Source organism: Eubalaena glacialis, chromosome 4 (genome assembly GCF_028564815.1).
Source record: "Eubalaena glacialis isolate mEubGla1 chromosome 4, mEubGla1.1.hap2.+ XY, whole genome shotgun sequence".
Taxonomy (NCBI): domain Eukaryota; kingdom Metazoa; phylum Chordata; class Mammalia; order Artiodactyla; family Balaenidae; genus Eubalaena; species Eubalaena glacialis.
In genome coordinates, this window is record NC_083719.1 from 183,666,803 (window position 1) to 183,694,731 (window position 27,929).

Consider the following 27,929-nt stretch of genomic DNA (forward strand, 5'->3'; position numbering starts at 1 on the left):
AACATTGTGTAGGTTTCTGGTGCATATCTTGATGATTTGATATATTTGATATATATTGTAAGATGATTATCACAATAAGGTTGACACATCCATTACTTCACATAGTTAGTGTGTGTGTGGTAAGAACATTTAAGATCTACTCTCTTAGCATCTTTCAAGTATACTGTACAGTCTTGATAACTAATCACCACGCTGTACATTACATCCTCAGGACTTATGCATCTTATAGCTGGGAGTCTATATCCTTTGACCAAGATCTCTCCCTTTCCCTCACCCCCCAGTCCCTGACAACCACCATTCTACTCTTGGTTTCTATGAATTTGGTTATTTTACATAACTGAGATCACTCAGTATTTGTCTTTCTCTGCCTGACTTATTTCACTTAGCATAATGCCCTCAAGTTTCATCCATGTTGTCCCAAAGGGCAGGATTTGCTTCCTTGTTATGGCTGAATTATATTCCATTATACATATATACACCACATCTTTATCCATGCATCTGTGAATGGACACTTAGGTTGTTTCCATGTCTTGGCTATTGTGAATAGTGCTGTAATGAACATGGGAGGGCAGATATCTCTTCAAGATACTGGTTTCATTTCCTCTGGATACATACCTAGAAGTGAGATTGCCAGATCATATGGTAGTTCTATTTTTAATTTTTTTTTTGAGGAACCTCCCTACTGTTTTCCATAGCGGCTGTACCAATTTACATTCCCACCAGCAGTGCACAAGGGTTCCCCTTTCTCCACATCCTCACCAACACTTCTTATCTCTTGTCTTTTTGATGAAGCCATTCTAACAGGTGCGGGTGACATCTCGTTGTGGTTTTGATTTGCATTCTCCTGATGATTAGTGATGTCAAGCACCTTTTCATGTGTCTGTTGGCCATTTGTATGTCTTCTTTGGGAAAACGTCTACTCAGGTCCTTTGCCTGTTTGTGTGTGTGTCTGTTTTTGTGTGTCCATCTCTGCAGATATGTTGTTCTCTCCTGTGTGTCCTGCTCTGTGTCTCTGGGTCTGTCTATGTATTTTTCCCTGTCTCTTTGTCACTATGTATGTCCGTGTATTTCACACAGGTGGTTATCTGTCTTTCTTTATCTGTGCCGGTCTATGCCAGCCTGTGTGTTTCCCTCTCAGCCCATATGTCCACTAAGAGAATGCTTAGTCATCCTCACAGCTGAATAGGGACAAAACCCTTCAGAGATTGGGCTGGGAAAAAGAGGCCATAGTCAGGCATGCAGATAAAGATAATACATCACACCTGAATGTTTAGAACTCAACAAGAATTTAAGCACTGAATAGCCAAACCTGTGAGATGCAGTCAGTTCTCAGAGGGAAGTATGAGCCTTCAGATGCACTTATTAGGAAATGAGAAAAGTCCAAAACAAATAGCACATCAGCTTCAGCTGAAGAAAGAAAGAATGGAAGGGGCTCTCGGAGACTGAGTTCAGCTTCACAGATGGGGAAACTGCGGCCAAGAAAAGTTAAGCCACTTGCCCAAGTTCACAAAGCAGAGCAGTCATAGAAGAGCTGGGATTCAGAACCAGGTTTAGTTCCTCCCAGACCATTGTTCAGACTGTGGAGACTTTTGGCATCACTTGCTTTTGAATTCTTTTTTTTAAATTATTTTATTAAAAAAAATAAGAATATGTCATGAATATAAGACAAGTGTTTTTTTGTTCTCTTCACTGAGCTTCCTGGTTGCTCAAATTTATTATAAATAGTACCTCTTGCTCAAACAGTTGTCCCCATCTCCCAGGACAGACTGGCGCCTTACAAACTTGACCCTTGATTCCTAGATTGGGGGAAGTGGGGACTCAGCCTCAGAGACTCTTGGGTACCCACTCCCCAAAAGCAGGACTCGGGGGAAAGAAAAACTAGGTAGAAACAGGGTCGAGAAGGCGGTGGGCAGCCCACCTTCTGTCCTCCCCCTGCCAGGAAGCAATTTTGCAATCCTGACCCCTCCCTTCCCCCTGCCTGGCTCAGGTCCAGCCCCTAACGGGAACAGGATGTGGGTGGAGACTTCCCTATGGCTGGTGCCCCTGTCCCCAGCCCAGGCAGGTATAAGGCCACCTTGCCAGACCAAGGGAACCCGGATGGAAAAGAGAGAGGCCGCCATGTCCTCTTGGAGCCCAGAGCGAAAACAGAGGTAGGTCCCCACCCCGCCCACCCTGGGCAGGCCCAGACACCAGGCAGTGCAGAGATCCATGGACATTCCGTCTGACCCACTGAAGTCACAGGACCAGACGTAGGCCTGCAGGCTGGAACAGACTGACACTCGGCCTCTATCTATGGACAGACTCATTCCCATACACACACTTACTGCAGAAGGCCCAGGTGGTCCACGGGCTGTAGTAACCAAGGATGTTCAGGTGGTCTCTAGTGCTGCTGGGCTAGGGCATTACTGCTGGAGGGACCGGGAGGAGCAGAAGCCCCAGCCCTCGAAGGGTTCCAGTACCAAGTGTAAATCTCACCATCCCAAAGCCAAATGCCTGCCTCCAGACCTGTACAAGGCAGGATGCACTTTTCATGCTCAGAGTCTCATTTGTATCTGGAGTCCTGGGTTGCACCCCAGAACTTTGGAGCAAGATGGGGCTGGGCACAGATAACCTAGACAGGGCTAGACAGAAAGAGGAGCAGCCCAGAGGGGGAAACTGAGAATTCTGCTTGGAAAGGTCAGAGAAAGCTTTGTGGAAAGGGGGCCATTGGAGCTGGGGTTTTGCAGGATGAGTAAGAGTTCATAGGCTCTGCCTTCAAAACATGGAGCCAGGGAGACAAGAAATGACCCAGAAAACAAGTGAGAGCAGAAGAAATTAGCAAGTTGGACTGCAAATAATTAATAGTCCATTGGGGCCGGGCTGGCAATGGGGAAGGGTAGTATGTAGGGGTCAGACTAAGAAACTCAGGTTTCATAGAATTCTTCCTGGAACAGGAGCTACTTCTGGCAGCTGTGGGGGGTGGGGGTTGAGGGTGGAAGCCAGGAGAGGAGGAGGAGGGGACTACTACACTAGTCCAGGCCAGCAATGAGGTGGCATGGTCCAGGGTGGTGAAAGTAGAGGTGGGAAGAAGCAGGCAGATTCTGGGTATATTTTCACTTTGCTGGGTATAATATCATTATTTTGATTTATTAAGCACTTTCTGTCATTGCCTGCAGCCCAGTAGGCTGGGACTCCCATCTTTCTAGAATCCTCTTCCTGCTGCTGTTATTTGTGGTCTCAGCCCAGGGGGTCACCCCAAATCCAGACGCCTGCCTGGTGTCCCACTCGGGTAATGGCAGCTCCGTCTCCTGCCAACCACCTGCCAGAATCCCCCACTACTTCCCAGCTGACACCGTCTACCTGGCCGTGGAGTTCTTCAACCTGACTCAGCTGCCTGCCAACACCCTCCAGGGCATCCCTAACCTCCAGGAACTGCACCTTTCCAACAACCAGCTGGAGGACCTCTCCGCCAAGTTCCTGCTGCCTGTCCCTCAGCTAAAGGTGCTCGATCTGACCCGCAACGCCCTGACCCGGCTGCCTCCTGGCCTCTTCCAGGTCTCAGCTGCCCTCCACACCCTGGTGCTGAAGGAAAACCAGCTGAAAGTTCTGGAGGCCTCGTGGCTGCACAGCCTGAAAGCCCTGCGGCATCTGGACCTATCCGGGAACCAGCTCCAGACGCTGCCCCCTGGGCTGCTGGCCAATTTCACCGACCTGCTCATCCTTGACCTTGGCAATAACCAGCTGCAGACTTTGCCCCCTGACCTTCTGAGCGGCCCCTTGAGGTTGGAACGGCTGCACCTCGAGGGCAATAGGTTGCAGGAGCTCGGAGAGGGCCTTCTGGTGCGCCAGCCAAAACTGCGCTACCTCTTCCTGAACGACAACAGGCTGGCCACGGTGGCAGCCGGCGCCTTCCGAGGTCTGCAGAAGCTGGACATGCTGGACCTCTCCAACAACTTGCTGACCACCGTGCCCAAGGGGCTCTGGATGTCCTTGGGGAAAGCTGCTGGGAACATGAAGGACGGCTTTGACCTCTCAGGTAATCCCTGGATCTGCGACCAGAAACTGAACGACCTCTATGAGTGGCTGGTGGCCAACAAAGACAAGATGTTCTTCCGCAATGACACACGCTGCGCTGGCCCTAAAGCCTTGAAGGGCCAAATGCTCCTAGCGGTGGTCAGGTCCCCTTGAAACCTGGGGCTGGGGGCGGGGTGGGGAGGCAAGGCTTGGCAGGACGCCACACCCCACTTAGCAAATAATCCCACCTTCTAAGGGTGAGGCTGGGCTTCCCATAGTTGCCGGGACCTGTTTCACCCATGTTGCCCCAAACACACCTCGGGCTCTTCCTGCTTCCTTGCCTCTGCTCAAGCTGTATCCTCTTCCAGAAATCTCTTTCCCCTCTTTCCCAGGTCTCTTGGTCTCTGGCTTCTCCAACCTGTCCTGGCCATACTGGGGTTGGCTCAATCTGGCTCTGTCTCCCCCAGTTTCAGGGGTTCTCTGAGTGCAGGGCCTGGGGCTGGGTTCCCTCTTACTCAGCATCACTCGGTTTGAGGTCAGACTGGAAGGGGTTAATAAATAACTGTTGAACAGAATTGGATGTATTCGCTGTGTTCCTTGAATTATCCCAAGGCGAATTCCTAGGTCTCCAGAATGAAGCAGAAGGAAAGGAGAGGCATGCCATGAAATCCCAAACGGATAGCAATTGGGATCTGATGGCTGTGACTGCTCCTCCCCCTTTCCCCATCCTTGGATTTAACTGGAAATAAAACCCTGACCATTGCCCAAGGTGTCGTTTTACCAGTGGATTCCTTCCAGAGCTTGTGTCCTGGGGAAGGTTTAAATTAAACCAGATTGCTTCAGGGCTCCAAACAATTTTTCATGCTGGCCTGTGATAACCAGTGGAGCAGCCGCCCAGGACGAGCATGGGCAGGCTGGATGGGGCTGAACAGCTGGGCAGAGGCCCTGGGGGCTGTGTTTTCACAGCTCCAGAACCTCGGGGCCACCTTCCAACACAATGTTGGGCATGATGGGGTTCGAGGTCAGACTGGGGGGACCCTGGGATGTTTGGGGCATGCTCGGTTTTTGCAGCTCCCTGGAAGGAGGGTCATGCCCACGTTGGTGGTCATTCCAGGTGTGGTGATGAAAGCCAGGGTTCTGCAGTCTGGCAGAGCTGGGTTTGAATCAGATTCCTCAATCGCTAGGCGACCCACGGCAAGTGGTTTAAGTATTCTGATCCTCACTTTGCTCATCTGTAAAATGGGGATCCAAGTGAATGGGCTGGCCTGTCTTCCAGCTTAGTTAAGCGGCAGGTTTTAAAAAGTAAAAAGAAAGACCTTGAGGACTTGCCCAAGGTCACTGGGCGAAGCGGTGGGGGGCTGTGATCGCCCTCCACCGTCTCTGCGGCAACAGCAGTGAGGGTGACAGGTGGCCAAACTTAGCCAAGGAAAGTAGCTCAATCCTTAGCCTACAGCGTCCCCAAGTTGCTATGGCAACCGCGGGGCGCTCTGGGAGCCCCTGGGTAGGGCGAGGGGGCCCGGAGCCCCGCCCCGGGCACGCCCCCCTCAGGCCTCTCCCTATTGGTCGGTCCCCGAAGGTCCCGTCCCCAAGTCACTATAAGGCGGGCGGGGAAGGCTGGGGTCGGAGGCTGGAGTTTAAGTGTGGGGTCTGCCGCAGCACCTGGGGGCTGAGGCTGAACGCGCCCGGGTGAGTGCCTCGCGGGCGGCGTCCAGGAGTGCCCAGCAGGCCCGGGGGCGCGGTGGGTGGGTGGGAGGGCGAGAGTCCAGCGGCTTGGGGAGAGGAGTGGTGTGGCAGGCCGGAGCAGGTGGCTGAGACCCTTGGCCCAGTTGGCAAAAGCTCAGGACCCAGTTGGGAGAGGACTAGGGTTCTGAGGGCGCTGGGTGTGGACGGGGGAAGAAATGCAGGCGGGGAGTCTGAGGTCGAAGTCCCGCTCTGAGTCTACTTAGCTGAGTGACCTTGGGCCCACCATGGACGTGCTGTGTGCTTCAGTTTCCCTGTGTGTCAAACTGGACTGTGGGTTTACTGGGATTCTGCGGCAACCACCTGCACCCCCGCAGGGGGCTGCTTGCACGGTTCCATCCCGGGCCAGGGCAACAGGGATCTTCCCTAACTGCAGCGGAGGCAACAGCCCACACAGGTGAAGGCATTTGCCCAAAGTCACACAGCAGGTAATGGCCAGACTCGAACTCAGGTGTCTCTCTGCCCAGAGCCCATGCTTTGAATCACTGCAGGGCCTCCACTTTGTCAGAGGTTCTCTACTATGCACCTGCTGTGTGCAGAGCCCTGTGCATGCATTGTCCCTGCCCAGGGCGCTCTGAGGTAGGCATTATCATTACCTCATTTTGCAGATGAGGAAACTGAGGCCCCAAGAGGGAAGTAGACTTGCCCGGGTCACCAAGCCCAGCCAGACAGAACCCAGGGCCTGGGCGGGAGCCGGGAGGGCTGGCGTGCAGGGGCCCGTCACTCTGTCCTGCCCCTAGGGTGACCCTGTTTGCAGTAGGCATGTCAGAAGACGAGGCGGCTCAGGCCCCCAGACCCAGCTTGTGGGAGCAGGACCAGCAGGTAAGGGGCTGCACCTCCCATGGAGCTCGGCACGGGAGGAGGTGGGGGGGCAGTCCCTCCTGGGACAGTTTCAGACTGGGTCCCCCTGCCCTTGCTTCGAGTACCTTACTCTGAGGGCATTTTGGAGCATGGTTGGGGGAGGCACATTCTACCCATTTCCCAGAGGGGCAAAGTGAGGCCCAGGGAAGGGTGTGTCTCTGGGGTGTGTCTCTCCAGACACTCCCAGCCAGCTTACCCGGCCTCTGCCCAACTCTCTCCCACTCCCATCTCTGGGTCTCTACCTGTATCTCTCTGTTTCTGTGTCCACCATGATGGCACTCTTAACAACAACAATAATAATAGCAGCAATCACAGCCTATACTCTGCATCATTCACTGTTCCAAGCGCTTCACATATTGTACTCCTTGAATCCCCATCACAGCCCTAGAAACCCATTTTACAGATAGGGAGACTGAGGCACAGAGCAGTTCACGCACTTGCCCAAATTCACACAGCTTGAAAGTGGAGAACCAGAACTGAACGCAGGTGGTCTTGCTCCAGACGCTGTGCCCTTAATGACCAGACACTAATGGCTCTTCCCTCAAGGAGACTGAGTCTTTCAGAACCGGTCCCGCTCCGTGTATGCTGTTGAGAACAGGAGCTCTAGGCGCACCTCGGCGTGGGTGGCCATTGCCTGCACGCAGCTGCGCTCAATACACTTCCCCCCCACCCCTCTCACCTGCCCCTCGTCCCGGCCCAGAGAGGGTGAATGGGCTCTCTAGCATGCGGCTGAGCCCCCCCACCTCCACCTGGGACCCCTCTGATGCCAGCCCTTCCTGCAGAACGTGGCGCAGCGTGTGGCGGCCCTGCCCCTGGTCAGGGCCACGTGCACCGCTGTCTCCGGTGCTTACAGCGCCGCCAAGGACAGGCACCCGCTGCTGGGCTCCGCCTGCCGCCTGGCTGAGCACTGCGTGTGCGGCCTGACCACGCGTGCCCTGGACCACGCCCAGCCGCTGCTCAGCCACCTGCAGCCCCAGCGTGAGTCCCCCTGGCCAGAGTCCTGGGTCCTGTGGTTTGTCCCCCTGCCCCACCCTCTCATGCTCCATCTGCATGACAGGTGCTGCAGTGGACCCCCTGAGACGGGTGTCCCTCTGCAGTCTCACCTATGCTGTGTGCCTTCACTCCGTCCACCTGCCTGTCCCCCATCCACCTGTGTCGTCCCCTCTCTTGGTCCTTCTGCCTGTGCCGTCTCACCCTCCATTCTCTGCCTGTCCCGTCCCCCATTCTACCTGCATCCCTCCTGCCCTCTGTCTCTGCTTATTTGTCCCTCTGTAGTTTGATCACCTGCCCGTCTGCCCTTAGCTGTTTCCTTGGGGCCCCCTCCTTTTGTCCCCATCTTGTCTCACTGTCCTCCTCCCTTTGGCTAGCCTGATGTGCCTTGGGTCCCTTTGCCTGTCCAATCTCCCTCCCCTGTCTGCCCCTTCCTCCACCCGTCCTGAGCCTGTGACCAGCTCAGGGGGTCCAACCTGGCAGTGGGGTTGGGGGACAGAGAGACCCTCGGCCTCGCATCTGACCAAGGAAGGGGATCACCTGAGGGTCCCAGCCCAGGGCCTCGCCCGCCTCCTTTTCAGCCGGCCTGTGTGACCTTGAGCCTGCTCGCTGGGGCATCTGAGCTGGACATGGGTGAGGAGTCACCTTGGTGCTGGCAGCAGCGGTGGCAGGGCGGAGGCGGGAAGGGCAGAGAGGCAGGGTCCAGCCTGGTGGCTCACCCACACGCTCAGGGTCTCGGCCCCTTGCAGGGGGCCAGCCAGGTGCCCCCTCTGTCTTTCCCTCCGTATGTGTGTGTGTGTGTGTCTCCTTTTTTCTCTACCTCTCCCTCCAGCATCCCCTCCCTCTATGTCCCTCTCTCCCTCGACATCTCCCCAATTCTCGCTCGCTGCCTCTCTGTCTCCAGTGGCCACAGTGAACGATCTCGCCTGCAGGGGCCTGGACAAGCTGGGGGAGAAGCTGCCCTTTCTCCAGCAACCTTCAGAGACGGTACCCAGCACCACCAGATTGTAGGGAAGCTGTAGGGGGTGGAGGTGGCAGCGAGAAACGCAGCCTGAACACCTGGGCCAGCTGGACTCCAGGACCCAGTCAGGCTTTGGTCAACTGGAACAAAACAGCAGCCAGATGAAAATCATTGACACCCGTGTTTACTGAGCACATAATATGTGCCAGCTGGTGCTGGGAATTCCTTCAGCAACCCCATGAGGAAGAGATTTGATTTTCCTCCACTTTGTAAGAGGGGAAATTGTGGCCCAGAGCCAAACAGGGGCCAGGGGTCCTTGCCCCGCAGCCCCAGGGAGCTGGGGGCAGGGGAAGGGAGCCGGAGACCTACAGCAACTGGAGCTGGGCCCCTTCCGCCAGGTGGTGAACTCGGCCAAGGACGCGGTGGCCAGTGGCGTGACAGGCGTGGTGGGCCTGGCTCGGCAAGGCCGCCGCTGGAGTGTGGAGCTGAAACGATCCATGAGCCACGCCGTGGACGTTGTGCTGGGCAAGTCAGAGGAGCTGGTAGACCACTTCCTGCCCATGACTGAGGAGGAGCTTGGTAAGGCCAGAGCCCTCCCCGCTCACCCCTGAATCCTCCTACCCATCCCTGGAGGTTACGGATCAGAGAGGTCCCGGCCTCACCCAAGGCCACATAGCAGATCAGTAGGGAACATGGAGCTCCAGCCCAGGCCTGACCTCCCCCAACCTGCATCCTACTAGAAATCTGACTGCCCAGAGCCCCAGGAGTATATGGGGCTTATAGACTTGAGGGCCACGGCCTCCAGCTGGTGGCCCCCCATACTGTAGTATTTGGCCTGTGCAATGCCTTTAAAATGGTTTAATTCATCACATGCATTTAAAAATCAGGTTTTGCCCTACAAATCCTGATTTCTAACTTGCCTTGGAAAATCAGACATTTGGGTTGAATGGCGTCCTCCCCTTTACGTGGTTCCCTTAAACCCCACCATTCTCCGGTTGTTATACATCTGGTCCGTTGACCCTGGAGACAATCTGACTTCCAAACCCTGCTTTATGGCACTAGAGGAACATGGGGCGTGCCCCCTCCTTCGCAGAAAGGCTGTGAGCCAGTTTTGAAGCACCTTCTGTGGGCCAGACACTTGTAAGCGATTCTTTCATTATTATAAGCTCCATTCACAGGTGAGGAAAATCGAGGTAAAGAGACCCGGGATTCGAACCGAGGCAGTCAGTAAAGTGGTTACGAGTGCCTGGGTTCGAATCCCGGCTCAGCCTCTTGCACCCCGTGGGACTTCACCTCTATTTACCTTGGGTTTCCTCATCTGTAAATAGAGCTAATAATAGTGCCTACATCGTAGGGCTTGGGGACGGTCGCATGAATTGATATTGTAGAGGGGAAATATACAAGCTGTGGGAGCCCATGGGCGTGTCCACCCAGAAGCAGGGGGCGTGGGCACGCTGACTCCCCTCCGCATCCCGTCCTCCAGCGGCGCTGGCAGCGGAGGTTGAGGGCCCGGAAGTGGGCTCCGTGGAAGAGCAGCGGAGACATCAGGGCTACTTTGTACGCCTGGGTTCCCTGTCGGCGCGGCTCCGCCACCTGGCATATGAGCACTCTCTGGGGAAACTGAGGCGGAGGAAACACCACGCCCAGGACACACTGGCCCAGTTGCAGGAGACTCTGGAGCTGGTGAGAGCCCTCTGCCTGCCCCCCTTTCCCACCCCGTGATGCAGGCCAGCATGCGTGGATTGAGTGCCCGCGGACTACCTGGTCCCCTGCTAGTCTGAAAGGGGGAGGCGGAACTGTGTATGTGCAGGGCTGGGGCAGAGGAGGGACCCGGGGCTGGAGGCATTCAGTGGGGGTCAAGGCTCAGCCTGGGGAGGCAGGAAGAGGTTTTGTGGAGGAGGGGAAGTTATAGGCGGTTAAGATGGATGGGAAGAGAGGGAAGGTACCTCTTCCTGGGCTCTCCCATCACCAATCACAATCTTCCCAGCCTTTAGGTTCTAGCTGATAACCCAGCTTCTTTCCCCGTTGTGCATCGCTCCCTGCTCCAAAGGAACATAACAACTGCTGTTTTCTGGGTTTGATGAGTTCAGATGCCCCCAACCTGCTCCTCCTGCATCCCTCTCCCCATCTCAACTGATGACAGCCCTGTCCTTCCAGGGCCTCAGGCCAAAACCTGGGAGTCACCCTCAACTTCCCTCTTCTCCTCCTCTCCCACATCCGACATATCAGCCAGTACTGTTGGCTTTGCCTTCAAAGTCTACCCAGAACCCTCCCACATCTCCTCCTTCCTCTTGCTCCACCTGGGTCCAGCCCCCGTGATTACTCAACCTGGTCCTGGTTTCCCAACCTGGATCCCACAGTCTGTCCTTCCTGAAGCAGCCACCAGAGGGCACCGGTGAGCACCGGAGTGGGCTAATTTCACTGAGCAGAGTGCCCTCAAGGTTCATCCATGTTGTAGCGTGTTTCAGAATTTCCTCCCTTTTTAAGGCTGAATAACAGTCATCCCTCAGTATCTGCGAGGGACTGGTTCCAGGACCCCGCACGGATACCAAAATCCGAGGATGCTCAAGTCACTTCTGTAAAATGGCGCAGTACAGTTTGCCCTCTGTACCCACCGGTTCTGCATCCACGGATTCAACCAACTGCGAATCTTGGTTGAATCCGCAGATGCAGAACCCGCGGATACGGAGGGCAGACTGTGTTCTGCTGTGTGGATCACAGTTTATTTCTATTAATCTTCTAATACCTGCCCTGTCCTGGGCACTGAAGGCACAGTGGGCCCCCTCAGGACACTCACAGTCCAGTAGGGGGACTAGGGTCATGATGGGAGAGCATACTGGGTTCTGTGGGACCCGGAGGAGGGATCCACCCAGCCAGGAGCCGGGGAAGGGAGGCTTCTTGGAGTGGGTGACATCTACAGTGAGACTTGAACTGAAGTGAACCAGGCAGGGGGATGGGATGGAGAGAAGAGTGTTCCTAGCAGAGGCACAAGCATGGGCAAAACCTGGCAGTGAGTCTGAGTTTCAGGGGAACCACAGGTCTCAGGTCTGGCCACGGGCAGGGGAGAAAATGGGCAGATCGGCCAGGCTGGATCCGTAGGCGCGGAAGGTTTGCATACAGTGGATGTTCCGGAAATGCCTATTGAGGCCAGATCCAGGCTGGGGTCTTGGTTCCCCCAACATTCCAAATCCTCCAGTTCTGACTACTGTGGTCCCCGTCCCCACAGATTGACCACATGCAGTGCGGGGTGACGCCCATCACCCCAGCCTGCCCTGGGAAGGTGCATGAGCTGTGGGAGGGCTGGAGCCAGCACTCCCCAGAGAACAGCTGCCGCAATCAGGTAAGATGGCGTGGAAGAGGAGGGTTGGGGGGCGTGGGAGGGGTTCTGGATCAGCCAGGGGTTGCCAGGGGCGGGGCTCCAGCCGGCTCCAACCAAGTACTGAGGTCAGCTGGTTGGAGAGTCCGCGGGGAAACTGAGGCAGGGCGGGGGTCCTGGCGGGGGTCCATCCGGGACACCCAGGCCCCTCCCCTCCCCTCCCCTCCCCTCCCCTCCCCTCCCCTCCCCTCCCCTCCCCTCCCCCGCAGGCGGAGCTGGAGACCCTGGTGCTGTCCCGAAGCCTGATGCGGGAGCTGCAGAGCACCGTGGACGCGCTGGAGACCAGCGTGCGGGGCCTGCCCCCCAGCGCCCAGGAAAAGGTGGCCGAGGTGCGGCGGAGTGTTGACGCCCTGCAGGCCGCCTTCGCGGACGCCAGCTGCTTCGAGGACGTGCCGGCGGCCGTGCTGGCCGAGGGCCGGGGCCGCGTGGCCCGGGCCCAGATGTGCGTGGAAGAGCTGCTGGAGCTGGTGGTGCAGGCCGTGCCCCTGCCCTGGCTGGTCGGGCCCTTCGCGCCCATCCTCGTGGAGCGGCCCGGGCCCCGGCCCGACCTGGAGGCCCTGGTGGACGAGGTCGTGGGGGGGCCCGACCCCCGCTGGGCGCACCTGAACTGGCCGGCCCAGCAGAGAGCCTGGCAGGCCCAGTACGGGGACGGGATGGGCCTCCCCGGGGACATTCCCGAGGAGGAGCCTAAGCCCCCCAGCCGCCGCAAGCACACCCTGATGCCAGAACTGGACTTCTGACCCGATGGGGCCGTAGGGCCGCGAAGGCAGCTGGAGGCCGTCCTGCACCCCGAGATCCCTGCTGCCCCCTAGCGGCCATGCATCAGCATTACTAGCCGATGCCTTGGCCTTGGCCCAGGCACGGAGTTGGGGGCTGGGGACCTAACTCTGAATCCTAGACCAGCTTCACTGATATTAGACCATCCCCAGTCTTTCCCTTGGACATATGAAGACTTGAACCTAACTCAGGTCTGACTAGCCCCAAGCTGCGTTCACTGGCTGTGGTCCCGCATTGCCCCACCCCAAGAAGCTGATCAAAACTCCCCAGAGAGTCGCATGTTTTGCCCAGATAGAAGCACACGCTTCTGTTTGGGGTTTTGAAAAGTGAGTGTCCCCTTCCTCCCCCAGCTTGTCTATCCCGGACTGAGGGGTCCCCAAAGATGCTTCAACAGCTGGACCTGCCACACCCACTTGCTTTGCTGTTTGGGGTTTTGCTCTCCAGAATAAAGGTGCTTCGTGTTGTCCAAAGGCCAGTGGCCTCTGTTCCAGCCGAGGTGGGTCTCAGTGTCGGGGTGCTGGGGGCCTCAGAGGTGTGCGACTGTATGGCACAAGCCAGGGTTCGAAATTTGAAAGGAGTGACGCCTCCCTGACCAGCTTGACATCTTGTCTGGAGTTCCCCGTTAGTGCCCCACCCACCCGGGTTAAGCATTCAGATGTAGGTTCCTGGAATGGAAGCTGTTCACACTTTAATGAATTTCTTGGAAACTGCAAGGAGCAGGATCAAGAGGAGGGGGCTCAGAGGGAGCAGCCCCTCCTATGCCCTCCTCACTGGACCTGTAGGAGCTGAGCTTGCTGTGGCTTCTCTGGCTGCACTGGTCAGGATGGGGGAGACAAACGCAGGGTAAGGGGCACAGGCCAGTCTCGTGGGGGCCCCCCGTCCTCTGACCGTGTTCTTGGCTGTCCCTCAAACTCCCCTGTGGCCAGGCAGGGTGTTGGGAAAGCACAGTCTGATGTGGTGAGGTCAGGGTGTTCCCTGCCTTCCTTGGGACCTGGTCCAGGGGTGGCTCTGGGAGCCCCAACCACTTCCCACCAGTTAGATTCACCTCCCTGCCCCTCCTAGGGAATGTCCGTGGCTCCCTTTGCCCTCAGACCAAACATCCACGCCCCTCACCCTGGCATTTGAGGACTTCCGGTTTCATCCTTGGGCTGACAGAGACACTGCTGCAGTCCCACTGAACTGTGCACATTCCCCCACCTCAGGGCCTTTGTTCAGGCTGTGCCTGGAATGCCTCCCACCCTCCCCACCATCTCTCAGATACATCTCATCCATCCTTAAGCCCAGCCCCAATGCCACCTCCTCCAGGAAGCCTTCCCTGACTCTCCCCTGGTGGGATAGCTCCAACCCTCTGCAGCCCACCTTCTTGGGGCTCCAAGTGCTTTCTACCTGGATATAAACCACAGGCAGCCTTGCCTTCTCTTCCCTCACAAGGCTGGGGGCTCCTGGAGGGCCAGGCTTGGTGAGGATGAGCCGAATGACACACAGAAGGGGCATGTGACAGAGGGACCGGCTCAGGCTCAGGCAAAGGCACAGCAGTGGGGAATCAGTTTGACCAGCACTGAGGGGAGGGAAAGAGCATGAGGTAAGTCCTGGAATTTGGGGGGAGGGAGCAGTAGTTAAGGCCCTGAGGTTGAGTCCCCGCCTTGCCTACAAACGGATGGGTAAGCAACTGCTCCTCTCCAAACCTCAGTTTTCTCCTCTATGAAACGGGTATGAAAGTAGGAGTAAGGTAGCAGCCCTCAATCCTAGTAGGCCGTTCACCTGTGGAAGCTATCATTCATTCACTCATTCGTTGGTTCATTTAACAAATAGTTATTAAATAGCACCTGCTGTGTGCCAGGCAGTCTTGCACCCTGCGGGCACGGCAGTGAGCAAAATGCAGAAAAATTCTGCCCTCTAGGAGGGACAGACCATAAACAAGAAAAATACGTAAATTATTTGTCTTAGTAGGTGATGAGAAAGAAAAGCTGGAGGATGGGGGAGCGTGCAGGGGTACAAGGAGGGCGATAATTTTTTAAATAGGAGAGGAGGGGTCCAGGAAGACCTTTCTGAAAAGGTGACATATGTGCAAAGATGGACGAGCATTCCTCACAAAGGGCAGCTGGTGCAAAGGTCTGGGGGCAGGACCGGGCCTGGTGTGTTGGAGGAACAGCCAGGAGGCCCATGTGTCTGGAGCAGAGTGAGTGAGGGGGAGAGAGGGAGGAGGGGAGGGCAGAGAGGGAACAGGGTGGGTCTTGTGGGCCACAGGGAGGACTTGGGCTTTTACCCTGAGGGAGGTGGGAGCCCTGAGGGCTGTGGGCAGAGGAAGGAAGGGACCTAACTCGGTGTTTATGATCATTTTTGTTATTTTTGCTGGGTTTCTCCCCCTTCGCTATGCTGTGGCAGCCCTGCGGAGAGGGGAGGGGAGGGGAGGGGAGAGGCACACCCTGGGTTTCCCACCCCCCTTCTCCACCACCTTTGGGAAGCATTGGCTGAGGAGAGAGTTTGGGAGACACCCCTGTTTTGTTCCCCAACTGTTTGGCAAACACAGTGATGGCTCCAAGGAAACGACCTGGGGGTCATCAGGCCCAGTGGCTGGACCTTCCCTCCTCCCAGCTTAGCACCCAGAGCCATCAACTGGACACAGCTGGGACCCCTGTCCCAGGGGCGGGCAGGGGGCATTCAGGGAGGGTGTAGCAGTCATTTCTCTGCCTGCACACCCACCCACAGACAGCCTGCTGGCATATAGGCTCTGGGTCTGGGTTCAAATCCTGTCTCTGCCACTTCCCAGCTCTGTGGCCTCAGGTACAGGATGCCTCTTCCAGGAATCCACCCTCGGTTGACCCAAGCCCACCAGGCCTGGATCTCACTTCTAGGGCATCTCCAGTTCTGTTGGTGTCCTGTCTTGGTCTGTATTTAGGCCCTTTCTCAAGGGAAGTCCCTTCTGGAGAGTGACACATCCCCTCACTGCTCAGGACAGACCCTGCTCATCTCTTTCTGCCTGGACAATGCTAAGCTGATGTTTGTTGAGCACCTGCTAGGTACCAGGCACTGGGGTAAACAGGTTACATGCATGACCTCATTTCATGCTCACAACTACCCTATGAGTTGGTCCGTTTAGCCAAACATTTATTAAGTTGCCAACTGTGTGCCAAGTATTGTTCTATTGCAGGGGACACAGCAGCGAACAAAGGACAGGCCTGGTGGAGGTGAGGGAAGAAGCTGTGTGGGTGTCTGGGGAAGATGCTCCAGGCAGAGGGAATAACAGGTGCAAAGGTCCTGGGGCAGGGCCATGCCTGGAGATTTGGAGGAACAGAGAGGAGGCCTGTGTGGCTGAAGCATGGTGAGTGAGGGGGGCAGAGAGGGAGGGAGATGAGGGCAGGGAGGAAGTAAGACCTTGTGGGCCACGGTGAGGAGTCTGGAGGGGGCAACTGAGGCACAAGGATGGTAACTGGCCAAGGTGGCCCAGCAGAGCGACTTGAACCATGCCCGTCACACAGATGGAAATCAGAGGCCGAGAGTGTGCAGGCTGTGCCTTGAGGGTACAGGACGGCCCATGAATCACTCAGCCTGGTGGGGGTGGGTGCCATGGGCAGAGGCTGCCCAGTGCTGAGAGCAGGGGAAAGGTGCTGGGCCCGGGGCCCACACTGGAGCGGGCAGGCACGTGACTATCCAGGGCCCTCCCCTGGCCCACTGGCCGCCTGCCTCTGCCGGCCAGGCCTGCACCACCCCAGACCCTATAAGGCCTGGGAGCTGAGAGCAGAGCCAGATGCCAGCTGTGCTTCCCGTCGCTCCAGGGGACCCTCACACGGTCCAGGTGAGCAATGCCAGGGTGAGGCTGGCCTCCGGGCGGGTATCGGGGGACTTCTCAGGGTTACGGGTGTGGGGCAGGAGGCCCGGGAGCCCCCATTCACGCCCCCTCTCTGCCCTTCCAGCTGCTTAGAGGATTACCATGTCTGCTCAAGATGAAGGAGGCCGGGATCCCCCCAAACCCAAGGGCAAGGTGAGGGCAGGCGTGGGAGGGAAAGATCGCAACTGGGGCCTGGAGAGACCCCAGAACCTTGAGAAGGTGACCTCCACAGTCCTGGGGTCTGGAGGGCTTCCCGGGGCGGGGGGGGAGGGATCTGAAGGCCACAGTGCCAATCTTCCCTCTGGTCCCAAGCTGGAGGGTGAGGGGTGGGAGGATGCACTCAAACCTCAGTTCTTTCCTTGCTGTGTGACCCTGGGCCAGCCTCGGCCCCTCTCTGAGCCTCAGTTTCCCCATCTGAGAAATGTGGGCCATGGAAGGAAAAGGAGAGACCCAGAGGATGAACTTTTTCTCTGTCCATGAGAGGCAGGCTGAACCTCCCCATTGCTCAGGCGAGGAGACCGAGGCTGAGTGGCTGAGGTCATCCAGGAGCAAGGGCCTGAGGCGGTTTGGGAACCCAGGGCTCTCTGATGCTCCCCTCACCCCACCCCCACCATGGCCTGGCTCTGCTCATGCTGCCCCCCACCCCATGTAGACCCTGGGCAGCTTCTTTGGGTCCCTGCCTGGCTTCAGTTCTGCCCGGAACCCGGCGGCCCACGCCCACAGCTCAGCGAGAGAGGCCCGGCCGGTCGCCCATCCCGCAGGCGCTCCAGCCGCCGAGACTGCCCAGCCCCAGGCTCAGGGTGAGTGGACAGCTCCATGGAGGCGGGAGCTCTGGAGATGGACCCCAGCAGGGACTTCTGCCCATCTTGGGGGTGCTTCATAGGTGCCTGCGTCATCTCAACAGAGCCCACGCAGCTGGCATGCTCATTTAGTGCCAGATGGGGACCTGAGGCATAAATATGAGTGGCCCAAGGGGGCACAGCCAGCAATGCCCCCCACATTCTCAACCCCCCCTCCGCCTTCCATCACCCCGTTTCTGACGCCCTGTGGACCAGGGGCTGGGCGTTCTGCATGTCTAAGCTCATCAAAGATTTTGATCCTGGTTCCAGAGAGGGGCAGCAGCTTCCCTGGCGTCACACAGCCTGGGGTGCTCCCCATCCTCCAGCTGCTCAGCTGGGGTGCTCGGGGCAGCTCTAGCCCCAAGTCCTGAAGAGGGGCTGGTGCAGGGGAGCCCAGGCTGGGGCGGCCGCTCTGGGCTCCCGCAGGCAGCTGACTTCTGCTCCATATACCCAGGCCTGGCAGGCGGCTGCCAGCTGTGGTGGAGTGGGGCAGGGCGGGGCCCCCCGAGTCCTCTCCCTCCATCACCCCGGGTGGGCGTCCAGCATCCAGGACCCAGGCAGAGAAAACTCTAGAGAACCCCTGCTCCAGGAGACCGCCCGTGGGGGTTGAGGGAGCCAGACCCACGGCCGTGGATGTCACCTTCTGCCGTCCCTGGCAGGGCAGCTGGGACATTCCTGACCTTTTGGGCTGTGCCCGCTGATTGTGCAATGGGCTTCAGGGTGGCTGATGCCAGCGCGTGTCCCTCCCTGGGTTGCCTGATTGGCTCTTGTCCCCACAGTGGCCACCGACCCGGAGCAGACGACCAGGGGCATTGAGAAGACGCTGCCGCTTTCAGACAGGGTGAGAGGGGCTGGCAGAGCCTGGTCTGGTTTGATGGCCTCCGCCTCCCCCTGGGTACCTCCTCCTGGGATGTTTCAGTTCCTGCCATTTGGGGGTTGTCATAGGCCAAGGAGCAGGCAGACACCCCTGTGGGATTCCAGGCCAGTCTTCCCCTCTTGAGCCTCTGTTTCTACATCTGTGAAATGGGTGCAGTACTGCCTTACTGCTCGGCACCATGAGGCTCCATCCGGTCTACAGACACCCCCCACCCCCACTCCAGTTCTGTGCCTAGCACATTACGACCCAAACAGTGGTAACTCACTCACCCTGTGTCAGGCTCTGGGCTCAGTGTTTACATGTGCTGCTTAATAGTTAACCCTCCCAACCGTCCTGCAAGGAAGGGAGCAATAGTACCCCACACAAAAGCTGAAGCACAGAGAAGCCAAACCACCTGCCGAAGGTCACACAGCAAGACATTGTAGCATGGGATTTGAACCTTGGGCAGTCAGAGGCTGAACAGTGGCCAACGATGCATCCACCTTCGGTCCTGGATGACCAGGGACCGCCCATATAACCATGTCCCCAGGGCCAGGGCAAGCGGAGTGGCTGATGTAAGACTGCTGAGGGCCATAGCAGGGTGACAGAGCCCTGATACAACCCTTTCGCCCAGCACACACCCCACACTGGAGTCTTCCTCAACTCCCCTCTGCCCTCAGCTCGGCCAGATCTGAGCATCTCGGAGGGCAAAGAACCACCGGGCTCACCCTGTGGCCCAAATTAAAATGGACCCCGGCAGCTGAGGGCCCCCCTCCCCACTTTTTCACTCCTCCCCCTCCACCCCTCTTCACTTGCATTAATGGAGCACCTGTTGCCTGCAAAGTGCTTCAGGCACCTTGCCTTAGTTTTCCCTACCAATCTTTGAAGGAGGTGCTGTTTTTATTGTTTTTTGTTTGTTTGTTTGTTTTTTAAATGGCTGGGAGGGGATTTTTTTAAATAAATAAATTTATTTATTTATTTATTTATTTATTTATTTATTTTTGGCTGCATTGGGTCTTCGTTGCTGTGCATGGGCTTTCTCTAGTTGCGGTGAGCGGGGGCTACTCTTTCTGGCGGTGCGCGGGCTTCTCATTGCGGTGGCTTCTCTTGTTGTGGAGCACGGGCTCTAGGCGCGCGGGCTTCAGTAGGTGTGGCTCGCAGGCTCTAGAGTGCAGGCTCAGTAGTTGTGGTGCACAGGCTCAGTAGTTGTGGCGTACGGGCTTAGTTGCTCCGTGGCATGTGGGATCTTCCCGCACCAGGGCTCAAACCCATGTTCCCTGCATTGGCAGGCGGATTCTTAACCACTGCACCACCAGGGAAGTCCAGGAGGTGCTGTTTTAATTGCCACTCTTCAGATGAGGCTCAGAGAGGGGATGTGGCTTGCCTGAGGTAACACAAAAAGTGTGGGAAAGAGCTGAACCCAGGTCTCTGTGGGCAAGGTGCCCACTTGAGACGATGCTGGGCAGGAGGCAGGTGGTGAGAATAACATTTCAGGGCTTCTCAACTTCAGTCGTCTGGCCAATTCAGGGCCGGGTCATCCTCTGTGGGGGGCCATCCTGGGCACTGGGGGGTGTTCAGCAGCATCCCTGACCCCACCCACCCACTCAGTGCCAGGAGCACCCTCTTCCCTGAAGTTGTGATCGTCACAGATGTCCCCAGACATCGCCCAGTGTTCCCTGGGGGGGGGGGCAGGATCACCCTGGGTCACCCCTAACCCTGGGTTAAGAACCCCTGAATTGGAAATAGGAAACTGCTGGTTGAACCTGGGTGGTGGCAACCCTGAGGCCATCACAGCCCTTCAGCAGTTTGGATGAACAAGAGGAAACTGCCCTCATTTTTGACCTACCAAGTTATCGACAGTTTCCTATGGCTCAAACCCAAAACTTGGCCCTGTACTTTTCCAGTTATTACTTTTCTAAACATAGATACCCAGATCCCCTTCTCTTACTTGAATACATTCATGCTAACAAGCATTTGGCCTCCTCAAATTTCTCCCCGTGATGGGGAAACCAGTCTCAAAATTGCCATAGAGATTAGGCAAGATGAAGAAAACTTGTAATTCAATGGCTTGCTGAACACAAGGCTAAGGGATATTGAGCAAGGAGGGTCCCAGAGGTGCTAGGGAGGAGCTGTCAGCAGTGGGGGATCTATTGTGTCAGGGGAACCACGGGGCGCTGTGACAGAGCTCAGTGGGCTGTATCCTGGAAGCCAGGGAGGGAGGTATGTCGGGGTGGGAGATGAGCAGGCTGGGCCTCTGGGAGGAAGGTCCCACTCCCCGGGGCATGTTAGGGATGAGGTGGAGATCTGGGGAAGGGTGGGGAGTGAGGTGTCTAGCACTCTCTGCTTGATCACGAATGTCCTTCCTCATCAGGTCATCTCCGGGACAAACGACTTAGTGTGGTCCAAGATGACCAGGACCAAGGATGCCTTCTCATCTGGGATGGCCAACGTCGTGGACACAGCTAAAGGCGTGGTCCAAGGAGGCCTGGGGATGACCCAGTCCACGCTCACAGGCACCAAGGATGCAGTGTCCACTGGGCTCACTGGGGCAGTGAACATGGCCAAGGGCACCGTCCAGATGGGCATGGACACCACCAAGACCGTCCTGACAGGCACCAAAGATGCAATGTCCACTGGGTTCACTGGAGCAATGGGTGTGGCCAAGGGGGCGGTCCAGACGGGCATGGACACCACCAAGACCGTCCTAACAGGCACCAAAGATGCAGTGTCCACTGGCCTCACTGGAGCAATGGGTGTCGCTAAAGGGGCCGTCCAGATGGGCGTGGACACCACCAAGACCGTCCTGACAGGCACCAAAGATGCAGTGTCCACAGGGCTCACTGGGTCAGTGAACATGGCCAAGGGCACCGTCCAGACTGGTATGGACACCACCAAGACCGTCCTAACAGGCACCAAAGATGCAGTGTCCACTGGCCTCACTGGAGCAATGGGTGTCGCTAAAGGGGCCGTCCAGATGGGCGTGGACACCACCAAGACCGTCCTGACAGGCACCAAAGATGCAGTGTCCACAGGGCTCACTGGGTCAGTGAACATGGCCAAGGGCACCATCCAGACTGGTATGGACACCACCAAGACCGTCCTAACAGGCACCAAAGATGCAGTGTCCACTGGGCTCACTGGGGCAGTGAACCTGGCCAAGGGCACCGTCCAGACTGGCATGGACACCACCAAGACTGTCCTCACAGGCACCAAAGATGCAGTGTCCACTGGGCTTACTGGGGCAGTGAACATGGCCAAGGGCACCGTCCAGACTGGCATGGACACCACCAAGACTGTCTTCACAGGCACCAAAGATGCGGTGTCCACTGGGCTTACTGGGGCAGTGAACATGGCCAAGGGCACCGTCCAGACTGGCATGGACACCACCAAGACTGTCCTCACAGGCACCAAAGATGCAGTGTCCACTGGGCTTACTGGGGCAGTGAACATGGCCAAGGGCACCGTCCAGACTGGCATGGACACCACCAAGACTGTCCTGAGAGGCACCAAAGATGCAGTGTCCACTGGGCTTACTGGGGCAGTGAACATGGCCAAGGGCACTGTCCAGACTGGCATGGACACCACCAAGACCGTCCTAACAGGCACCAAAGATGCAGTGTCCACTGGCCTCACTGGAGCAATGGGTGTCGCTAAAGGGGCCGTCCAGATGGGCGTGGACACCACCAAGACCGTCCTGACAGGCACCAAAGATGCAGTGTCCACAGGGCTCACTGGGTCAGTGAACATGGCCAAGGGCACCGTCCAGACTGGTATGGACACCACCAAGACTGTCCTGACAGCCACCAAAGATGCAGTGTCCACTGGACTCACTGGAGCAATGGGTGTGGCCAAAGGGGCCATCCAGATGGGCGTGGACACCACCAAGACTGTCCTAACAGGCACCAAAGATACAGTGTCCATTGGGCTCACTGGGGCAGTGAACATGGCCAAGGGCACCGTCCAGACTGGCATGGACACCACCAAGACTGTCCTGACAGCCACCAAAGATGCAGTATCCACTGGGCTCACTGGATCAGTGAACATGGCCAAGGGCACCGTCCAGACTGGCGTGGACACCACCAAGACCGTCCTAACAGGCACCAAAGAGGCAGTGTCCACTGGCCTCACTGGAGCAATGGGTGTGGCCAAGGGAGCCGTCCAGACTGGCGTGGACACCACCAAATCTGTCCTGACTGGAACCAAAGATGCAGTGTCCACTGGGTGCACTGGAGCAATGGGTGTGGCCAAGGGGGCCGTCCAGACCGGTGTGGACACCACCAAATCTGTCCTGACTGGAACCAAAGATGCAGTGTCCACTGGGTGCACTGGAGCAATGGGTGTGGCCAAGGGGGCCATCCAGACCGCTGTGGACACCACCAAATCAGTCCTGACTGGAACCAAAGATGCAGTGTCCACCGGGTGCACTGGAGCAATGGGTGTGGCCAAGGGAGCTGTCCAGACCGGCGTGGACACCACCAAATCTGTCCTGACTGGAACCAAAGATGCTGTGTCCACTGGGTTCACTGGAGCAATGGGTGTGGCCAAGGGAGCCGTCCAGACCGGCGTGGACACCACCAAGACTGTCCTGACAGCCACCAAAGATGCAGTATCCACTGGGCTCACTGGATCAGTGAACATGGCCAAGGGCACCGTCCAGACTGGCGTGGACACCACCAAGACCGTCCTAACAGGCACCAAAGATGCAGTGTCCACTGGCCTCACTGGAGCAATGGGTGTGGCCAAGGGAGCCGTCCAGACTGGCATGGACACCACCAAATCTGTCCTGACTGGAACCAAAGATGCAGTGTCCACTGGGTGCACTGGAGCAATGGGTGCGGCCAAGGGAGCCGTCCAGACTGGCGTGGACACCAGCAAATCTGTCCTGACTGGCACCAAAGATGCAGTGTCCACTGCGTACGCTGGAGCAATGGGTGTGGCCAAGGGAGCCGTCCAGACCGGTGTGGACACCACCAAGACCGTCCTGACAGGCACCAAAGATGCAGTGTCCACTGGGTTCACTGGAGCAATGGGTGTGGCCAAGGGAGCCGTCCAGACCGGTGTGGACACCACCAAATCTGTCCTGACTGGAACCAAAGATGCAGTGTCCACTGGGTTCACTGGAGCAATGGGTGTGGCCAAGGGTGCCGTCCAGACCGGCGTGGACACCACCAAGACCGTCCTGACAGGCACCAAAGATGCAGTGTCCACTGGGTTCACTGGAGCAATGGGTGTGGCCAAGGGAGCCGTCCAGACTGGTGTGGACACCACCAAATCTGTCCTGACTGGAACCAAAGATGCAGTGTCCACTGGGTTCACTGGAGCAATGGGTGTGGCCAAGGGAGCCGTCCAGACCGGCGTGGACACCACCAAGACCGTCCTGACAGGCACCAAAGATGCAGTGTCCACTGGGTTCACTGGAGCAATGGGTGTGGCCAAGGGAGCCGTCCAGACCGGCGTGGACACCAGCAAATCTGTCCTGACAGGCACCAAAGATGCAGTGTCCATTGGGTTCACTGGAGCAATGGGTGTGGCCAAGGGAGCCGTCCAGACCGGTGTGGACACCACCAAATCTGTCCTGACTGGAACCAAAGATGCAGTGTCCACTGGGTTCACTGGAGCAATGGGTGTGGCCAAGGGAGCCGTCCAAACCGGCGTGGACACCACCAAGACCGTCCTGACAGGCACCAAAGATGCAGTGTCCACTGGGTTCACTGGAGCAATGGGTGTGGCCAAGGGAGCCGTCCAGACCAGTGTGGACACCACCAAATCTGTCCTGACTGGAACCAAAGATGCAGTATCCACTGGGCTCACTGGATCAGTGAACATGGCCAAGGGCACCGTCCAGACTGGCGTGGACACCACCAAGACCGTCCTAACAGGCACCAAAGATGCTGTGTCCACTGGGTTCACTGGAGCAATGGGTGTGGCCAAGGGAGCCGTCCAGACCAGCGTGGACACCACCAAATCTGTCCTGACTGGCACCAAAGATGCAGTGTCCACTGGGCTCACTGGGGCAGTGAACATGGCCAAGGGCACTGTCCAAACTGGCATGGACACCACCAAGACCGTCCTCACTAGCACCAAAGATGCAGTGTCCACTGGGCTCACTGGAGCAATGGGTGTGGCCAAGGGGGCCATCCAGACTGGCATGGACACCACCAAGACCGTCCTGACAGGCACCAAAGATGCAGTGTCCACAGGGCTCACTGGGGCAGTGAATGTGGCTACAGGGGCTGTGCAAACTGGGCTGAATACAACCCAAAATGTTTCAGCTGTCACAAGGAACACTGTCTCCAGTGGCATGGCTGGTGCCATGAATGTGGCCAATGCTGCTGCCCAGTGGGGTCTGGACACCTCGAAGGCTGTCCTCACAGGCACCAAAGACGCCGTGTCCACTGGGCTCACCAGGGTAGGGAACGTGGCCCGAGGAGGTGTGCAGACTGATTTCGGAACCATCCAGAACTGGTTACCTGGTTCCCAGGATGCTGCCTCAGGTGGACTCGCCACTTCCGGAGCCCCAGATGAAGAACAAACCATCCTGAACCCTCATGAGGCTCAGTCCTGCGGGGTCTCCAGGCCCCCGGACACTCTGTGTGCACACCTGGACCTTGCTGGGAAAGCCACCACCCATACCAAGGGCCTCGTATCAGCTGAGGTGACATTCACCCAAGGGGCCGCCCTGGGCAAGGAGGATGACGTAGGGCCTGGGGCCACCACTTGCGGCCAGGAAGGAGCCCAGGGCTTTGCAACACTCCGGGACGAGCTGGAGGAGCTGGGGGAGATCTTCCAGCCCATGAGCGCCGAGGAACAAGGTGAGAACAGGACAGGCTGGTCCCAGCTCCCAGGGGCCCGGTCGTCTGTACAACGCATGCCCCTGACGCCCGAGGGGACTCTCGGGTTGAGCGACCCTGTCTTCCCTTTCAGCTCAGCTGGCTGCCTCCCAGCCCCGGCTGAGGGAGGCCAAGGCCGACCAAAGCAGCTACTTCGTGCGTCTGGGCGACTTGGACCCCAGCTTCCGCCAGCGGGCTTTCGAGCACGCCCTGAGCCACCTGCAGCAAGGCCAGTTCCAGGCCCTGGACGTGCTGGCCCAGCTCGAGGACACCTTCTGGCTGGTAAGAGCCCTCCCTTCTGCCGGTGCCTTCCTCAGCCACACGTGGGGGACTCGACAGACACTTACTGAGCATCTAGTAGACAACGGCCGTCGGCCACTCAGTCACGGGTCTGCTCTCAAGGAGCTTGTATTCCAGGGAGGAAGATGGACACAAGACCCAATACTTGCCACCAACGGGGTTGCAGAGAGGGAAACAAGACAGTCGTGCAGAGAGGGGCAGGGCAGGAGTGTGTCTGTTTGAGCCAAGTCGTGTGGAAAGTGGGGACCACAAGGACAGACAGTGGCCTGAGAACAAGCTAGGTGTATTCCAAGGAGCAGAAGAGCGGCCGGTGGCAGGGGAGGGTAAAGTGAAGGGGCTGACAGGGTAGGGGGAACCGATGCGATCTGGGCGGGGTTCAGTGATGCAAGGAAGGGCCCAGAGGAAGGTGACTTGAACGCCACCGCGGGGACAGGCACCGAGCCAGCGGGGTCATGCTCTCTCGCCAGCCCCACTCACCCCTCCGCCCCAGGCTTTCTCCCCCTGCAGCACCACTGACACCCACGCTGGCTCCTTGTGGGTGCTGCTGGGGCTGACCTGCCTGCGGTAGGAAGTTTAGTGGCATCCCATCTGTGGCTGATGCAGACGGTGATGGACCCCCAGGTCTGAGCACCTCTAGGTTCTCAAGGTCATGGGTCGTAAATGTCGAACAGCCCCGTCTACACAGGTGGCGAGGAACCCAGCCATGCTGCCTGAGTGGGGATCCCTGGGATGCGCTCAGGCACCTGTGTTTTCCGTCAGTGCCCCAGGGGTCTGTGGTGAGCCGCAACTTGAGGACCACTGCTCCAACCCAGAGGGTCTCAACGGGGCAGTCGTGCCCCCAGGGGACACTGGGCCATGCCTGGGGATGTCTGTGGTGGTCACCTGGCGGGGGGTGGAGCTCCTGGCATTGAGTGGGTGGGAGCAGGGAGGCTGCTCCACACCCCGCAGCGCCCAGGACTGCGGGCTGAGGGTTGGCCTGATGCAACAGAGGTTTTATTTAAGGGGATCCCTCTGGCTACTGTGGGGAGGACAGGCCACCGGGGTCAAGGGCCAGAGCCAGGAAATGAGTGAGGTTTCTGCAAAAATCCTGGCAAATGCTGAGGGGGGCCTTGGGAGTAGCATCGGCGGTGGCAAGAGGCAGTTGGGTTCTGGATGTGTTTCCAAAGCAGACCTACCAGCTTAGGTGTGAGAAGTGGGAGAGAGAAAAGACCCTACGAGGTCTCGGGGACTTTTAGCAGGGGACACCTAGAATTGCCCTGGGTGGGTGGGTGGGTGGTGAACTTTAAGGCTTGGTCTTGGACAGGGTAACCTGGAGATGACTAGTAGGCCCCCCGATGGAGTCGCTGGGGTAAGAGCTGGGAGGGTGATGGAAAGTTGGAGTCAACATTTGGTCCACTTGCTGAGCTCTCAGGAGGACAAGGAAGATTAGTCAATGGGGGTGTGGGGCTCCTATGTGCCAGGGACCCAAAAAGCAAGGAGGAAAAGGTCCTGACAGAGCTCCCACCCAAGGGGGGGAGATAAACAACAAAGAAACTCACGGTAACTCGACAGTGATAGGCCTCTGAGGAGAGTAACAGAGATCTGACAGGGAGGGCCTGGGGGGCCACCGTACTGGGCCAGAGGAAGCATGTTTCAGGCTGAGTGGGCAGCACGTGCAAAGGCCCTGAGGCAACAACATGCTGGACGTGCCCAAGGGACAAAAGGAGGCCAGCATGGCCTGAGCAGAGAGCACAGCGGGATGTCAGCAGGAGGTGAGGTTGCAGGTGTCCTGAGCAGGCCACGCAGGCCATGGTGAGGAACTGGATTCGGTCCAAAGGCCACTCACTGGGAGACGTGGGAGGATTCTGAGCTGGGGTGTGACACGGTGCCCCTGCCATTCTGCTCTCTGAGCTCCCTGACAACCTCATGAGGAATTTGGATTATTGCCTCTTTACGTGAACCATCCTGGTGCAGCTGGCCCTAAACCTTTCCACCACGCCACAGGAAAGGTAGACACGAAGCTCCAGGCCAGGCCTGGGAATGCTGCCCCCGGGGGAGTATCGGGAAGGTCCCTGACAAGAAGGCCTCACGTCTCTGCTGGGCTCTCTTTTTCCAGATTGAGAAGGCCCAGCAGGCTCCAGACCGGCAGCCGTGGCCGGACCAGGATCTGAGCAGCCAAGCCGGCGCCCGAGAGGTGCGTACCAGGGGGCCGGTGCTCCTGCCCCTCCCCTCCAGCTCCGCTCACCTCCCTCCTTCCGCCCACAGGTGCCAGCCGCCGGGGCTCTGTCCAGGGTCTGCAGCCTTGTCCAGCAGCTCCATGTCGCCTACAGCAGCCTGGCCTCCGGCCTCCAGGGCCTCCCCGCCGAGCTCCGGTGGCAGCTCAGGCAGGCGCGGCACAGCCTCTGCGAGCTCCACAGTGTTGTCTCCTCTGCCGCCTCCGTGGCGGAGCTGCCGGCCGAGCGCCTGGCCCAGAGCCGCCAGGGCGTACGCCAGGCGTGGCAGGGGCTGGAGCAGCTGCTGGAGAGCATGCAGCACAGCCCTCCGCTCAGCTGGCTGGTGGGGCCCTTCACCCTGCACCCCGATGGGCAGCAGCTGTAG

The 27,929-nt window shown here is 57.9% G+C and overlaps 3 protein-coding genes across 3 annotated transcripts; all 3 read left to right on the top strand.

The window, feature by feature from the left end:
• Positions 1-1,995: 1,995 nt before the first annotated feature.
• LRG1 (leucine rich alpha-2-glycoprotein 1) lies at positions 1,996-4,568 on the top strand. The gene is made up of 2 exons (XM_061188863.1): positions 1,996-2,150; positions 3,156-4,568. Exons 1-2 carry the CDS (start codon positions 2,011-2,013, stop codon positions 4,165-4,167), a joined length of 1,152 nt encoding a protein of 383 aa, XP_061044846.1. The 5' UTR covers positions 1,996-2,010; the 3' UTR covers positions 4,168-4,568.
• A 1,036-nt stretch (positions 4,569-5,604) lies between these two features.
• PLIN5 (perilipin 5) lies at positions 5,605-13,160 on the top strand. The gene is made up of 8 exons (XM_061188864.1): positions 5,605-5,679; positions 6,474-6,555; positions 7,377-7,572; positions 8,489-8,571; positions 8,944-9,124; positions 10,029-10,228; positions 11,772-11,885; positions 12,131-13,160. Exons 2-8 carry the CDS (start codon positions 6,496-6,498, stop codon positions 12,659-12,661), a joined length of 1,365 nt encoding a protein of 454 aa, XP_061044847.1. The 5' UTR covers positions 5,605-5,679; positions 6,474-6,495; the 3' UTR covers positions 12,662-13,160.
• Positions 13,161-16,441: 3,281 nt separating this feature from the next.
• On the top strand, positions 16,442-27,929 carry PLIN4 (perilipin 4). The gene is made up of 10 exons (XM_061188866.1): positions 16,442-16,494; positions 16,613-16,680; positions 17,180-17,327; positions 18,146-18,207; positions 20,594-20,834; positions 20,934-22,210; positions 23,474-25,034; positions 25,147-25,334; positions 27,448-27,525; positions 27,597-27,929. Exons 2-10 carry the CDS (start codon positions 16,630-16,632, stop codon positions 27,927-27,929), a joined length of 3,939 nt encoding a protein of 1,312 aa, XP_061044849.1. The 5' UTR covers positions 16,442-16,494; positions 16,613-16,629.